Here is a 16,677-nt window from a genome sequence, read left to right as displayed (position 1 = left end):
TGGAAGCATTGAGCATTGCGCGAGATGCGGAGGCCGCCGGCGGGGTTGGAGGAGGGGGAGGCCTGTAGTGCGCGGGTAGTCGTCAGTGATGAGATCACGGCCTCAGTGATCCAGTCTTCCGGCCAGTTGGCGTTCCGGAAGTACACTAGCTTGTATGCGGGGTGTAGGACTACAAAGTATGTGAAAAGGCGTCAGGCTGGCATGCTAGCGGTAGCGCGAAAAGGGCACTCACTCATGGCGATGCGGTAGAGCGGTGTCTCATCGGTCTTGCTATAGTACTTGTTTAGCATGTCACGCGCGAGGGCAGCACCCTTCTGGACGGCGGGATGAAGCTCTCCTGGTCGACAAAGTTGTCCAGGTGCTTCGTAAGTACGTCCATGAACGGGATCACCTCGTGCAGCAGTGCGTGCGTGCTCGAGGAGATCTCGTTCGTGGCGAACAAGAAGGGCTGCGGTGATAGGAGCAATATATTTAGTGCAACATGTGCGACAGAACAGACAAACGAACACTTACATCCATCAGGTGATACAACTGCTCGAGGATAGACCACTCCGCTTCAGTGAGGATGAACCGGCGAAGACGGACGCTCTTGCCGCGGTTGAATTGATGCATATCGCAGAGCGAGGTGAGGACCGGCTTCATGTCAAGGCCCGGCCGACAACTGCGACGAGGGTGTTCCAGCGGGTCTTGACAGAGCGCACGAGAACGCGCGCATGAAGCCCTGCCTCGTCCGCAAGGTGCTTGAGCTCTTCGCGCACGAGCGGAGTGTGCCACACCTTCTTCGAGAGCTTTGTGATCTAATGCGTAGTCAGCGGACACATATGGGGAGACAAAATTACGATCACGCACCTTGTCAAGTGCCGTGATCGCCTCCTTCAGCTCGTCAGAGGTGCACGGCGTCAACGCCGCGAAGTCGTCCTCCGACAAGAGTTCTTCAATGATATCATTGTCGGCAGCTTCGCGCGAGTCGTCTGCAATGTCATCGTCATCATCGCGCTCCGATTCCGACAGCTCATCTTGGTCATCCTCGTCCTCGTCAACAGTGTTGCGGGCCTTGCGTGGGGTGCGTGTCTTGGTGAAGGGCTTGACCGCGGCCTGGAGAGGTGACCTTGAGTGGATACAAAGACTGGTAATAACATGTCACGAACGTACCTTGCTGACGAGGTTAAGTACGTGGCCAAAGCACCGAACGAAGCCGTTCCCAATGCGGAGGTTGGGATGGGTCTCACGGAGGGTTCGCATGAGGGCAACATTGACCTCCGCATTGTCGCAGGTGACGCCGATAACCTTCAGGCGAGCGCACATGTAAGTCGGCGGTGTATACTACAGATTAGAGATAGACGAACCTTCTCAAGAATCCCGAAGTCCTTCAAGCACTCCTCCAGCATTTCTGCGAGGTACTTGGCCGTGTGCGCCTTCGTCAACCTGGTAGTAGATGAGACAGACAATCTATCGAACATAGAGACTACTTACTTAACAAAGTCGAGGATGATATGATTGATTTTGCCGTCATCGTGCCAGTGTGCGGTGATGCCGAGGTAGGATATGACGTTGGGCGCCGTCCAGCCGTCCATGCAGATATGGATACCACCCTTGAGATCCTGCCCAGGCCCAGGTGTGAGAGATGCGGGGAGATGGATGCGAGACGGATGACGCAAGAGAGGGGTGAGAGATGTAGCACAGAACTCACCTTGAGGTGCGTCTTCACCCTCTCCTTGGACTCGGAGTGAAGGTCGCGTACGTCTTGTGAGACGGTGGCCCGAGTCGGGATGGCGACCTTCTTGTACAGCATCCCAAGGATAGCGCGGAGGTTGGGGTCTTCGACGATGGTGAACGGGCGATGACTCCTCGCGCACCACATTGCCATCTGGTAGCGCAGACGATGTGGCGTGTACGTTACACCAGCGGCGAAATTCTCAATGAGCACCGTCTCGGGATTGACCTCTGGCTCGCAGTTCTTGACATGTTGGGACAGATTCCCGGTGCTCTCTTGATATTCGAGGCGGTCAACGCTCTTGGACGGGTTCCTGGGCGTGAAGATGTCAGACTCTATTACTGAGTATATGTTTGGGGGCAGCACTTACGTCTTGCAAACGAAGCGATGCACAATTGCACCGTTCGTCGCCGTCACGATCTTCGGCTTTGTGAAATGGTCATAGACCGAAGAACGCCACTTCTTGATGAGGAGGTCTGTGGACACTCGTAGTTAGAAGGAAATACAATGCAAAGCGCGGTAGAATAACATACCAAGTGTGGCCTCCGGTGTGTTGCCGGCATAGCGCTGCGCAAACTTCGCCTGACGAGAGTTCGCAGTGTGGATGCCGGCAAGGCGAGCTGCAGTCTGAGTACGCCCCTTGAGAGCGGCAACATCATCGAGGCCATCATCCTCGTCCTCGTCGTTGATCTCAGGGTCGGAGGTGTCGCCGGCATGGGACAACTGCCCATCCTCACCTGCAGTTGACGAGCGCGACGACCTGTCCAGGGACAAACATAAGGATCAGAGGGACGGTAGAGGAAATAAAGCACGCACATGTTGCCGTCGCCCTTGCGGCGCTTGGGCTTGTTGGGAGGGGACGTGGGTGCGGGAGTGCCGTCGGTCCGGGGAGGGTTGTCGTCGCGCGGGGGCTGGTCACTGCCTTGCGAGACCGTTTCGCGTCGACGCTTGGCGGCGGCGGTGGCGGCGGCGATGGGGGTGCGAGTCTTGTCAATGGGCATGGTGCGGGGAGATGCGAGTACCGCAAGAGAGAAGCAATGAGGCGACGATGATCAGTGGGAGGAAGACCGTCGGGGCGCACCTCTCGTTGCGAACAGCTCTATGTACTACCCTGCAAACTGGGCTCCGCGTCCGAGTCCCCACCACGAGACGCACAGACATCAGTGCATGGCGCATTGTCCGCTCATCCCCGGAGTCGATGTGGGTCATGGCCACAACGATAGGGCATGTGAACAGTCCAATCAACCTAGTGGAACACGAGTAGAGTCAGCTCGGGCCGCGTTTGACGAAGAAAAACACTGCCAATCTCACCTGAATGCCCATCGAGGGCAAATCTGTTGTGTGCTGAAGGCTGACGGAGGACGCGTCCGAGCCCTCAGCTGATCTGAGACCAGATATCGCCCTGAGGCAATGCCCTGGGACCTCTGGTAGCGTGTCGGCCGGGATGCGGAGTGCCGTCGGAGGGGCAATTAGACTGCATGTTGAGGGTAAACAGTTGAGGTCTGATCCTCAGAAATCTGTTAGGACACACGTGTGCGTCGTGGAGAGATTGTGCGCACCGTTGTGATGCGAAAAATCCGCGTGGAGGTCGAGCCGGGAGAAAGCTCAACTAAGAAGGAATAGATGTGTAACCACCTAGGTTGAACCTGCGTGCGAAGTTGCAGGATAGGAGCTAGTGGTCCGTGACGGCAATAGTGGGGGGCTGGGGCTTCGTGGGGGAGATCTTGAGGGACGGAGATGATACGGAGGAGGGACTAGAGGCGTGAGGTGCGTGTGGAGTCAAAGCGGCTTGCCGCCCGAGAAGGTGCGCTCGGCTACAATACACGCCTTGGATGCTGACGCGCACCCTTCCCCGTACCCTCTGCCCTGCTCCTCCATCCCGCATCTCCGAACCTTGCCTGCCCAACATGTTTAAACCTGGTGAGTTCCGTCAGAATTCGGCTGTGTATCCTGCTCACCATATACAGGCTAGCAGTGCACGATGCGATGCGACACATCACCACGCGCACAGATCGTTATCTACCCAGCGCCTAGGTCCCCACCACCCATATTCGACCACAAACTCGCGACCTCAAGCAGTCTCCCGTGGCGCGACCAAAACGACCACCTGACAGGGGCGGAAGGGAATGGGAGATGTCGAATCTGAGTAAGCGCGCGAGTGCCTTGGACATTGGTTGCATTGGCATCGGGGTGCATCGCACGGGTACGAGAAGGTAAGTATCCCTCGCTCTCCTCTCTGCTCCCGACTCAACCGCCTTCCCGACGAACACCATGTCCATCATCGAAAGCACGAACCCCGCCATCTACATCTTCGCCGAGACACGCCACGACCGCGGCCTCGGACCACCATCTACGCGCCCTTTGAGCCATGAATGGCTCACCATTCTGGTCAATGGTGTCACTGACACAGTGATTGTGAGTGAATGTTTTCAATTGCATGAGCTGCGCTAACCCACTGCCATCTAGCTCATGCTTCCATACACTCAAGCCGCACTGAACACGGTTGACCACCCTCGCGCCGACGCGTGGCTCTCCATAGTACGCGGACCGAAGCTTCGTCAATGCGGCCTCCGCGACGACCAGAACGGGCTGCTCCTGCAGCTTGTTCTCGCATACAGCGCGTTTGTGAAGAACTCCCCAGCCGTTCAAAACGTCGACTTCCACCTGTTCGTCGACACCCTATCCCTCTTCATAGGAGAACTCGACGCCCACGACTCTGCGGACCCGCTCTTGTTCGCGATGAGCGTATTCATGCTCGATATCATCCCTGAGGTCCGATACTAGCCCTCTTAGTATGTATTGATCTGACTAGCAACAGGTCATATATCCGGACCAAGATTTACTGGCTTGTGCACGCGCTGCACTCGCGGCCTTGGAAGATGACGCCAACGTCTCACCCGTCCTCGCGTCTGAGCCCGTCCTCACGTTCGAGCCCACCCTCGCGTTCGAACCCGCCCTTGCGTCCATGCCCACCCTCGCATCTGCACCCACGCCCGCATCTGCCCTCGTGTCCGCGCCCACACCTTCATCCTCATCCACATCCACCCTCACGCCCACACCCGCCCTCACCCTCGGCTCTGCACTCACGCTCGCGCTCGCGCCCGCGTCTAATCTGGCGCCCACGCCCACCCTCACGTCTGCGCCCACCCTCGCGACCGTCCTTGCGCCTGCCCTTGCGCTCACCGCAACTCTCACACCCACGCCCGCTGCAACCCTCACGCCCGGCGCACCTGCCACAACCCTCACGCCTGTGCCCACACGCGTCCTCGTGACAGTGTCCACCATCGCGCCTGCGGCTGCCATCGCGCCCAACAGCGAGCACTCAGGCGTGCCCGCTTTAACCACTGCAGTTCGCACGCGTTTCAACGACGCGATGGAAGCTGCGTACATGGGGAGCGGGTGGGTTGCAGTGGCGAGGGAGGATGCGGGTGAGGACTCTGACGGGTCTCTGCCACCACTGCGCACCCCGTCCGACTCAGACGACGAGTCTGACAAGTACGAAGATGATGGCTGGTGAGGAGTGGTTTCATGTCACGCTGAAGTCGTAGATATAATGTATTGGATGTGAAACAGTCAATGAATACGTGTTTAGGTGCTTAATATTGAGTGGCGGATCTGCGGGTTGAGCCGTGATCCGGCCGTTTTTGGTCCCCCTCTGATCCGGAGCCGCGTCGAGCCGGAGCCGGAGCGAGCCGGAGCCGCACGGATCACGATCCGTGGATCACGGCTCCGGATAATCGCGGCTCTACCCGCGAAGTGATCCGGAGCTGCAAACAGCCTTAATCAGGCGCAGCGCGGGAATTCGCGGAGGAGGGCCCTCGGGAACGTCGGGGAAGGGGGCAGGGGACTTGGGCATATGCCCGCGTTCTACCGTTTCCCTACAGGGAATATCAGTCGTTATTCATAGAGGGTGTACTAGTGGCAGACAGTTAGGCATTTGCAGTCTCCGAATCTGGTATCACCCCAGGGGGGTGACACCAGATCAATTGATTAAAGGACCGTGAGGTACAGGTGCCACAGTGGCTGAAAGTGCAGCTAGGTGCCTGTTTTGAACGCTTTTTTCAAACACAGCTCAATTCAGCCAGTCCAGCTGGGTGGGGGACCTTGGGTTCAATCCCTGATATTGCCGCTTTTTTCTGCATATGGCTGTGCTACACAGGCCTGGTTGTAACAATGGGTATTCAGGCTTTGTAAAATCCAATCAATTGCCTAAAATCCTGATTATATTCATGAAAGCAGCTACTATGGAGTGTGTTACTAATCTACTTACAGCTCGACTTTATATGCATTAGATGAGACACAGTGTAGATGTTATCACTGGTGCCTACTAACTTTGGATAGCTCTTGTGACCTCAGTTCTTATCTGTTTGGGGTGATTATATATACATCAGAAAGCTATGCAGAACACCTATATGACTGCAACCTCTTCGTTCTCTCTAGTTCCCTCTTTTGGTGGTCTAGCAATGTAGAATGATAGTGTGTATTCTGCCTCTGTAAAATCAAATACAGCACCTACAATTAACTATATTCAGAAGGGTAGCTATAACACAGGGTATTGTAACTGTATGGGCTTTGATCTGCACAGTAAGCACTTTAGTACTAGCTATCACAATGTTTGCACTCCTGCTATATATTCTGTTCTTGTTTGTCTGTAATGATGGTAAGGCTGGGCTCAGTCACAGCTCGCCCCTATGCTGATGCCTAGCAGAGCACGTGAGATCGGTGCTCGGATCAGTTATCTTTGCGCTAGACGCCAGATAAGTCCCCCGCTTGAAAGGCACCAGAATGCGCGCACACCATCCCAAACACACAGGAGGATAGTGAGTGTGCGCGCGGCACGTGAGTACATAAAAGCGTGTAAATGAATGTTCCGTATACTATTCAGGTGTCGCGATGTCCGCGCTCTCAAATATCGCCCTCGGGAGAAGGCCACAATGACTAGCATACTTCTTTGCTGCCCAAGCTGCCTCCGCTCCGTTGAGACCATCACGGTAATGCTGCATGAAGCGCAGGGACCTACCATAGAACCTGTACAGTATTGTTACGTCGAAGTCCGAGTTCCGTTGGGAACGAGGCCTAGACGCCGAGTGGTTATGTCCGTGAGAAGTCTCTTGATGCCAACGGGAGTAAGCATGGTGCACTATTGAGCGGACCGGCGAGCGAGTGAGGTAGAAGGCAAGCAAAAGAGTCAATTGGCACTAGGCCTGAGGGGACACAGCTATACAGGAGGTCGAAAGATGGGGAGCGTTATGCTGTGTCGTTCCTCTTATAAGTACAAAGGCCTTGAGGCCACGGTGCGCGAGAGGTAAGGTAACACGAGTCAGTACGAGTCATGGCTGCGGCGTGTAAGGAGGTAGGACGTCGTGAGGCTGCCATGAGGTACGTGCATGTCCGGAGCGAGGCTGCGCAGCAGCATGAGGCAGAGACAGGGGTAGTAGTACAGTAGCCCCTAAGGGCACAAGGCATAGTCCGTGACGGAGATGATGAGGAAGGAAGGAAAAAGGTAGGTATCTGCATGGTGTCCGTAACAAGTATTGTATGAGATGGATAACAAAATTATAGGACCCAGTCACAAATACCTGCGCATTGAAACAAGCGGGACAGAGTTAAGAGACACCACTGTGTTCTTCTCCAAGTCCGCTTCAGTTGAGCTTAGTGGGAGCTTCTGGTACTCCCGTTTTGCATAGCACCAGCATTGTTCAATAAGATTGAGTTCAGGGTGAAACTTGGGAAGGAATACAACCTGGAAGCCGCGGGCCTCGCAATGTGCCTGAAGAAGTGTCTTCTCGTCACAGAAGTCGGGTTCATTGAACAGGAGCCGTCGGCAGCAACAATTGAGGGCGGGAGGAGCACATTCAAACTTGGTGCACTGTGCCTTCAGGTCTTTCACCCCATTATATCCACACTCTGTCAAGATCTGCACCATCCCCTTGAAGATACCGGCTTGCGGGTGACCTGTCTCGAAATAAAGAGGCTGCGGATGGCCGTTCGGAAGGTGCCCATCGCACATCGGAATCTTGATCTTCAGGGGCTTCCCATCGCTGCCATAGATGACCTTCCTGTCAGGCCCCATCTTGTTGACCTTGACACCAAACGGTGGGTTCTCTTCTCTGGTAGGAAACTTTGACATCTTCTGTGCAGAGAGTGCATCATCTGTGCGTTTCACATGAGTGGGTGCATTGTCGAAGATAAGGACATGTTTCTCCTCGGGGAAGTGCTTCTCCAGGATGTCCATAGCAGTGAGGATCTCTTTGTGGGTGAAATACCCATATCTGTTCTTTCCTGCCTTGAAGAGTACACGAGCTGATTCCCTTCCGTCAGGTGAATGGAGCCACCCATGATCGGCCAACATGAAATCAGCAACCATAAGCGACACCCCTTCCCCTTTCAGACGTGGTATTGCCATTTCTTGCTCATGAACCCAGTACAGTGTCCGCCGATCATGGGCATAGAATGTCAATTCATCTTGGAACCAGTGCACGACTTGGTGTTCTACAGGATTACTGAATTTCAAGTGAGTTATCTTATCAGCTTGATCAGAAGTTGATGATCTCATACCTGTGATCATGGGGCCCGCCCAATAGCGACTCAGCAGTGGTTGCGGCTGCAGTTGTACTCAGCACTTCAGTTCCGTCCGCATCCCATTTGCACGTCCGTGATAGGGTATCGGCAAAGATAGGTAGGAATTTCTTCTGTCTATAATTAACCACGTCTTCGCGCTCATGCCCATCGACATACTGCCCAGTTGGCTCATGCTTCCAGAAGCGGCCCAGCTTGTGCATCCATCTTTTCGCAGTTGTGTGAGAGACAAGCTTTGTGAGACCGAATCTCACAAGGTTACCAGGGAAGGCCATGAACGAGACAATGTCTTGTGCTTGAACATACATGCCAACACCTTGTGAGTGCAGCTCGAGTGCCAGCTTGAGCTCGAGGTTGATTTTCAGTGCTGATCGCAACTATATATGCTGAGGAGCAGCTAGGAGTGTGGGCTCTGTGTCTGACAGAAGTTTCCGACACCACTTGCGAAGCATTCGCGCATGATTTGGCGCGCAACCAAGCTTCTTGGCAGCTAACATGGAGGTCTTCTTCCACCCACACACTTGAGTGCCATCATCTAGATAAATGGCCAGGAACTCTCGCATCTCCATCAGACGGCGGTGAAGCCGCAGGTTTCCCGCTTGGAAAGGTAGATATCTCTTCTTCTTCGTCGTTGAGTGTGGCCACAGTAGTGCGTCTAGCAGCTTCAGCCCCACTTCTGTAGCCTCGCGCGTGGGTGCTGGTTGAAAGTGTCCTCCATGTCGTGTGTGTGGCCCCGGAATGATGCCAATCTGATTTGGAAAGGCCTCCGCAGGCACCGTTCGGGAAGGCATAGATGACAATAGGGCGGAGGAATGTCCGAAGCTTCCGGCAGCCTAGTGGATGATGTGTTCCCAGGCAGTGGCTGAGGTGCTGCCTGTTGGGACATCTCCGCAAGCAAGCAGCGGCTCCTTTCCTGCAGAACACACACACTGTGGTTCAGCACTATGATGCGTGCTTGAATTGCGAGCTCTGGTGGCACTAGGGGCTGCGCAGGGAGCTTAAAATGAGGTTTTAAAAAGATGGTATGACTTCCATACCAGGTTCTCCTTGTCTGAACCTGATTTCAAGACCTTCTTCTTCATCCACCTGCCTAGGTTCCTCAACCTGGACGCTTTTGCAGTACTAACTCGACCCATGGTTGCATGTCAATGTCATTCTGACAGGCTCACTTAATAAACTCCATTTCCTGGCGCTTTTATTGACGCCTGAGCCGCGACACCGTTCACGATACCACTTCTTTACTGGCCTTCTCTCGCCAAAATAAGCTCCAGGGAGTTGTAGCCACATACTAGTAGTACAATCCTCCAGAGCCAAACCGGAAGAAACTGTCTTATTCAGAAAAGTACATGGTTTACAATCAATTCTGCTTGCCGGACACGCTCAGAAGGACACATTTTCATCACGTGACGGGGCGGCCTATGACTGAGTCCAGCCTTGGTGGTGTTCAATATAGCTTATTAATGTCTCTCATATCTTTTCATTATATCCAATATCTCATTAATCATTTTCTGCCAGTAATGGCCCACTCCTACCAAGTAGAGCTATGTTAGCTTGGTCTTTGTGGACTAGACATCCCTTGTGTGACTCTAGTTTGTGTCCGCTTCGTGCCTAGTGTCGGTGTTGCCTCTGTACCACTACATTGAGGTTATTCACACTCCATCTACGCCCATCCACCCCTCTCTCTCTCCCGATTGGTGTTTGCGGCCCGCTCCCATGTCACGTCTACTAGAGGAAAGGCTAACCCACACAGAAAGCTGCTTTATTGAAAAGCTAGACACAGCGCATACAGTGCATCATACAGCATAGGCCAGGGATTGTTATAGGGAAAAAGTGCGTCTGAAGAGACATCAAGTACTAGTCAGAAGGACTAGTGTGAGTATGAGCAAGGCACTAAGACTTAGCAAATTGTATTGGGTGTACAGGGCACCTACACACAGTACAAGGAGGAAATCAGTATGCTCATGCAAAGTACATAGAAACTATCACACAGTTTCTAAGGTGCTTGATTGGTGCTTGATTGAGTATTACTCTGATACAACTGAAGAAGTCTTAAACTAGTGCACCTCAGCAGTGCCCTCACGCTTGTACCACAACATGCGGCAGTGGGGCATCCCAGAGGCCATAGTCGACTGGCTCTGCATCAAGCTGGAGGGGTGCACAACACGACTCACCTTCGACAACTTCACCTCGGAGCCACTCAACATTGTCAACAGCATTGACCAAGGCTGCTCCGGTTCTGTAATCTTCTATATCTTGTACAATTCTGATCTTTTGAACTGCGCAGTGGTAACAAACGGAGAACACAGCCCAGGGTTCATGGACAACGCTTGCTTCCTGGTCGAGGCGCAGCGGTTCAGAGGGGAGAACGGGGAGAAAGGGACACACAAGAAGCTCAAAGAGCTGCTGACGAGGGACGATGGAGCACTCCAATGGTCGCACACACACAACTCTGAATTTGAGATGAGCAAGATGGCATGCGTCAACTTCAAGAGGAGCTTCAAGAAGACAGAGACTGGACCGGATCTGGAGCTAGTGGACAGCACGGTCGTAAAGGCTGTCCAGATGCATCGCTTTCTGGGCCTCCTGGTCGACAACACCCTGAGGTTCAAGGAGCACGCGGTGCTGGCGCAGACCAGGGGCCTTGTGCTTCTGGCCATATTCAAGCGGCTGGCGAAGGTGCGGTGGGGGGTCACCGTCGAGTTGCTGCGCCAGGTGTATCTCGGCGCAGCGATCCCAGCCATGCTCTACGCAGCCGACATGTGGTTCACACCCGTCCGCACACTCCCAGGCCAGAAGCGGTGCCACGGTTCCATCGGTTTCCTCAACCTCCTCTAACCTATCCACCGACAGTTCCTGCTTCTTATTTCGGGCGTGATGCACTCCACGGCAACCGACGTTCTGGAAACCCACCTCAACATCCCACCCCTCGAACACCTGATCAACAAGGCATGCCAGCAGGCCGCCGTCCGCCTTCGCACCCTTCCCCCATCGCACCCACTCGCCTCTCACGTCACCCGTGCCAAGAGACGACTAGTAAAGACTCACCGCTCGCCCATGCACGAGATCCTTCATGCTTACGCCCACACACTGCCAGAGGCACCCCCTGAATGCATTAAACCCGCACGTGTCCACCCCAGGTGGCAACCACTACACAGAACGAGCATTGCGTCAGATAAGGAGGCGGCCAAGGCTGAGGAGGAGAGATGGGTGTCACGTGCGGGCCTCCGGGTCTATTCAGACGGGTCAAAGATCGACGGGGGAGTGGGCACAGCAGCGGTCCTGGTTAGGCCAGGTCGCTGCCCACGATACCTACACTTCCACTTAGGTCCGGCGGAGGAGCACACTGTCCCAGAGGTGGAGACGGTGGGCATCCTGCTGGCCCTATACCTTATTTGGCAGGAACACCGCTCGCCCGTGAGGAGGGCGTCGGTAGCGCTCAACGCAAAAAGCGCAATTGAAGCCACAACAGGCAACAAGGCAGGGCCAGGCCGCTACCTCACTGATGAAGTCCTCAAGGAGATCCGCTGCCTCCACAAGGTGCTCCCGGGATGCAAGATCACACTCCGCTGGGTGCCAGACCACATCGAGGTGGAAGGCAATGAGCTAGTAGACAAAGCCGCAAAAGAAGCAGCGCATGGAAAGTTGTCACGCTGCACTAATCTCCCGCCAGCCCTTCGCTGCCACCCGCTCGCTGCAAACGCATCAAAACTGAAATCGGGGTATGTAGACAGACTCAACAAGGCGATAGCCAAAACATGGGCAGAGTCAAAACGGGGACGCAAGCTCGCCACCATCGACCTCAAACTCCCCTCCAAGTTGTTCCTCAAGTTGGTGAAGGACCTTCCCCGCCAGCACACCACAGCCCTGATCCAGCTCCAGAGCGGATGCGTGCCGCTGGCCTCTCACCTCACCACCATCAAAACCGTCACCTCCACGACCTGCGCGTCGTGCAGGAGGGAAGCGGAGACAGTCTCACACTACCTCCTCCGGTGCGAGACCTTCTCACTCGCGTGCGCCCCTCCCCCAGACCGCAGGTTGCTCACGTACCTCCTCGCCTCGCCGAAGGGCCTCCGCCCTCTCTTCGGCTTCCTGGATGAGACACGCCGCCTGTTCTTCTGCTTCGGGAGCCTGCGTTACCCAGAGCCAGACGACGAGACGGACCCCTCGGCATGAGGATTTCCCCTCCAGGTGAAAAGACGACTCCTCATGTGTGACTCTGCTGATCACCCGTCCCCTACCCAGACACCCCCGCATGAGAAGACCCCCGCACGAAGACACCCCACGACCTGCGTGGACACGAACCCAAAGCCAGCCCACAGCACCCCACACTGCATTGTCCTTGCGGCTGCATCCCACTGCTCTCATTACTATAGCGATACTGTACTCTTACTATACTTGCTTCAGTTTCTCTTTTTCTCTCTCCACCCCCACTCAGACACACCCCGAGCCCCTATAAGGCTCAATGGCACGCTGGCTGATGCCCGCTGGCTCTTCTCGGTCCACTGTGCCTTCGGGATCGCTCCCGAGGGCGCATACGCGAAGACGACACTTCCCATTGCTATGCGACACTACGTACGAACCTACTGTATGTTATACCTACCATAGGGCTCCGCTCTCGAGGGCAATAAACGAGGATACAAAAAGAAAGAAAAAAAACTAGTGCAAACCTGACCATTGTAGTCTTGCACCGAACTCAATGAAGCCTCTGCTGGAAAAGAGGAAATCCCACATGCTTCGTGGCAAGGATTGGGGTAGGTCATTGCGTGTCGGGAACCCCTTGCTCTAAAAAACAAACAAGTATTTCTGTTGGAGCACCGTCTCTAACTGGGACTTGGGTTATTTGTTTTAGAGTAGTGATTGGCTAGTCAACTAGACAGCCAAACCTCACAAACACCTAGTCCTGCTAAGTGACCCTAGCATTGTGAAACCTGGTATTTATGTGTAGAACTATCACCGACCCCCATATGTCTGACAGTGCACTACTGGCACAGCTACCCATGACATGACTGCTCACACTACACCAGTCACCTGCCTACAAGGTGACTCACTAGCTCATATGTTGCTGCGCCCTAGTCTCACTCTCATGTTTCTGTAAGGCTGCAATTATGGTGCACTGCCGCACCACACACTTAGGGCCTGGTCGGCTGTCCGTGGGATGGGCTGGGTCCCCCGCCAAAATGATCCCGCAGCACGATGGGCTGTGGGCTCGCGATAGACGCCCCTCGAGCCCATCCCGTCGTGGGCTCGGAGGTCTCCGGGCCGAGGGCGGACGGGCATCCTGATGGGCGCTTTGCCCGTCACACCGTCAGAGCCGTGCTCACTGTGCCCGCTCCCTTGCTCACTGTCTCTCCCTCTCTTCTCCCTGCTGTCTGTCTTTGCCACAAATCTATTCCACTATGTCTACTACTTCTCTAGACTCATCTAATCCCCTCCTTCCTACCCCACCAGCCTCAACACAGACCCTGCTCCCCCTGCTCCCCCCACATCTCAGGATCCTCCTCCCCTGAGTGGCAGGACTGCACAGTGGCTCCTAGCTGATGACGAAGCTCTCGTTGAAGGTTTGGAAGCCGAGAAATTGGCAGGCCACCAGACAGATAACGGATGGAAACCTTGCACCTGGACTGTGATTGAGGCCGTTGTGAACGCTGTTCGAACGAGGGGTGCGTTTAAGACGGGGACTAAGTGCAAGGATCACTGGAGGAATACAGTGAGTGCTTCTTTGCTCTTTGTCACCAGTATATTCATTCTGGTGTAGCTACTTCCTCAGTACCGAGATATTGTGAAATGGTCGAAGAACTTCTCAGGCTTTGGATGGGACTCGGAGACGAAGATGTTCACCGCATCTGAAGAGGTGTGGGATGACCTCATCAAGGTGTGTTTACTTGCCAGTTTGACGTATGATTCCGTCTTACATTATGCAGGCCCAACCGAAAGCCAAGGTTCTTTGGGATGGCAAGAGATTTCCCTTGTATGAGCGCATTCATGCTCTGATGGAAGGACAACATGCCACCGGAGCTGCCACTGTACGCATTCCCCAACCCACCGAGTCTGTCTCTACACCTGCCACCCCCACTCGCACACATGCTCAAACCACCCATGCTGAGTCCCCTGCCTCCGAACCTGTTGAAGGCTGGTCTCCTTCCCCAATTTCATGCAAGCGTCGCTCCCCCACGTTCTCTCCCAGCGCCGGACGCTCGTCTCGCCGTGCTCGTGTCACTGGGCCCACCGCAATCAACAACGTGGCTAGTGCGCTGGGGCAGATGGCCCAGGCTGCGATCAGCCTTCCACTCACTCCGCTCAAGCGTGCGACTGCCGCTATCGAGAGTGATGTGTTGCTGACTGAGGAAGACAAGCTTGACCTTCTCTTCTTCCTCCCAGATTAGCCTGCACACTCTGAGATGTATGGCTCGGTGAAGGATCCAAAGCTTCAGCATGCCTATGCGATGCGGATGTTGAATGTGGTGAACAGCGGTCGTTTGTAGTGCACTTTGCACCCTTCCATACTTAGAGCTTTTTAATAGTAACAACCCCACTCATTTGCCATCACTATCTCTATCCGTTAAGAAGCCTAATTACCATTCACATATGCCTGATAACTGTCCCACATCGCCTGTGCAATTCTCTCCCGCCTGTCTGACGCCCTCTTCTGCTCTGCTCTGGCTAACCGTGTGCCTAAGTCTGATAGCTCCGGTGGATTGGGAACACGGTCAAGTTCAGCATGGACCATGTCATCGAGGTCTTCAGGGTCGTGGATGCGGATGAAGTTATGCAACACACAGAGTGCGTGGATAAGCTTCGCTTGAACAGACATGGAGTATTCGGGGGCAGCCACCATGAGGCGAAAGCGTCGTTTGAGAACTCCGAAGATGCGTTCAACAACATTGCGAGCTTGAGCGTGCCGGAGGTTGTATAACTCGTGTGCGTTCTGTGGCCTAAGAAATATCAATCACTAAGAGAAAATAGCAGTGCATGGCACTCACCTTTGTGCAACAGAACCCCACTCCTTGAGGTGATAACGGATCCCCCGGATCGGGACCAGCAGTGCATCACAAGATGGGAAACCGGCATCGGCAAGGAACATAGTCCCCTTCTTGACGTAGAAGTCAGAAGTGCGACTATCCTCAAAGATGCGGCTATCTGCAGCACTGCCCTCCCAGCCTGGCAGGACATACTGGAAACGCATGTCAAACGAACATGCAACCAGCACATTCTGACTGATCCGGCCTTTGCGATCTCGGAAGCGTGCAACAGCATCCTCAGGCACAAATGCGTCCACGTGAGTCCCATCGATGGCGCCCAGAACCCTACGGAAGAAGGGGTAGAACTTTGGATTGTCTTTGATCCATCGAGGTGTTCGACTAGGATCAGGAAGCTTGACGTAGCGGTGATAGAACCGAGGAGAGACGAGCATGTCGAGAATGCGGTTAAAGACACTAAACAGGATCATCAGCGGTAACAAGGCAGCACACAAAGAGAAGCATACATGGAAACAGTCTCTGGTGATCGTTGAAACTGTTCACGGGCCTCTCGCTGCCCTAATCCGGTGCGTGCGAGGCGAAGGAAGATGGCAAGTTGTTCCTCCTTTGTCACGTGTTTTGAATCCTCCAGCCCAGAATACATCTCCAGCTCCCTCACAAGTGCAAGGAATACATGTCGATGTAGCCCGAGGACATCATGGATACGTGAGGGATGGGCAGCAAGAAGCTCCTGCACATACTTCTGGCCCGTTCAAGTGGAATCGTACATTGGCTGCTTGATGACATGCGGAGTGACATAAGCCACAACTACTCCAGCACCAAGGATGGCCATGCGGGCCATAGCGCGCACATGTTCGCGCATCCGCTGAGTGGTTGAGAGAGGTGGAGGGAGAGGAGGAGCATTCCGCACGCGCATGACAGTCGTGGCGGGAGCAAGAGGTGGATTGCCGCCCACGGAACTGCGCAAGCGCGCAGCGTCACCGTTCGTGATGGGGAGTGACCCAGGGTGACGCCCAGTGACGCGGATGCCAGCGAAAGCCCGATGGGCTCGGGATGGGCCGTCGGCCGTCTCGGCCCCAGGCGAGCCCATCCCACAGCCCATCCCACGGACAGCCGACCAGGCCCTTATGATGTCGGAACTTAGATGTTTGTCTGTGCCCGCACACACACTCTCACACCGAGTGTGCACTGCCACATGCCACTGCAAGAAAATGAAGTCTAACACACTCTCACGTGCACAGAATGTTTGCCTTTGTGCTGTCTGTGACAAGCCTTTATCTCAGGACTCACGCACATGCTACCTGCTCAGTTTATCATCAAGTCACTCCAACTGAGGCATCTAGACTTTGTGTACAAGTAAAATAGATGTTCTATGATACAAGATTTGACTTATAAAACCCACATAAC

At 54.5% G+C, this 16,677-nt stretch overlaps 5 protein-coding genes across 5 annotated transcripts; 2 read left to right on the top strand and 3 right to left on the bottom strand.

Moving 5' to 3' along the window:
- Positions 1–3,985: 3,985 nt before the first annotated feature.
- Positions 3,986–5,231, top strand: BXZ73DRAFT_108689 (uncharacterized protein; the record flags this gene model as incomplete). The annotated part of the gene is made up of 3 exons (XM_048017207.1): positions 3,986–4,129; positions 4,181–4,486; positions 4,533–5,231. 3 exons carry the CDS (start codon positions 3,986–3,988, stop codon positions 5,229–5,231), a joined length of 1,149 nt encoding a protein of 382 aa, XP_047871000.1.
- Positions 5,232–8,391: 3,160 nt separating this feature from the next.
- BXZ73DRAFT_20922 (uncharacterized protein) lies at positions 8,392–8,646 on the bottom strand (the record flags this gene model as incomplete). The annotated part of the gene is made up of 1 exon (XM_048017611.1): positions 8,392–8,646. A coding segment is annotated over one exon (255 nt), but the record flags the coding sequence as incomplete, so codon positions are not given.
- Positions 8,647–13,811: 5,165 nt separating this feature from the next.
- On the top strand, positions 13,812–14,676 carry BXZ73DRAFT_57941 (uncharacterized protein; the record flags this gene model as incomplete). Its single annotated transcript, XM_048021628.1, has 3 exons — positions 13,812–14,000; positions 14,049–14,165; positions 14,215–14,676. Coding segments are annotated over 3 exons (768 nt in total), but the record flags the coding sequence as incomplete, so codon positions are not given.
- Positions 14,677–14,861: 185 nt separating this feature from the next.
- BXZ73DRAFT_57946 (uncharacterized protein) lies at positions 14,862–15,104 on the bottom strand (the record flags this gene model as incomplete). Its single annotated transcript, XM_048021629.1, has 1 exon — positions 14,862–15,104. The coding sequence occupies one exon, from the start codon at positions 15,102–15,104 to the stop codon at positions 14,862–14,864; it is 243 nt and encodes an 80-aa protein (XP_047870997.1).
- A 453-nt stretch (positions 15,105–15,557) lies between these two features.
- BXZ73DRAFT_23121 (uncharacterized protein) lies at positions 15,558–15,901 on the bottom strand (the record flags this gene model as incomplete). The annotated part of the gene is made up of 2 exons (XM_048017668.1): positions 15,558–15,726; positions 15,777–15,901. Coding segments are annotated over 2 exons (294 nt in total), but the record flags the coding sequence as incomplete, so codon positions are not given.
- Between the last annotated feature and the right edge of the window lie 776 nt (positions 15,902–16,677).

Source organism: Epithele typhae (genome assembly GCF_022376455.1).
Source record: "Epithele typhae strain CBS 203.58 chromosome Unknown BXZ73scaffold_179, whole genome shotgun sequence".
NCBI lineage: Eukaryota > Fungi > Basidiomycota > Agaricomycetes > Polyporales > Epitheliaceae > Epithele > Epithele typhae.
Note: the sequence above shows the minus strand (reverse complement) of the source record. Positions and strands in the feature narration are given on the sequence as shown.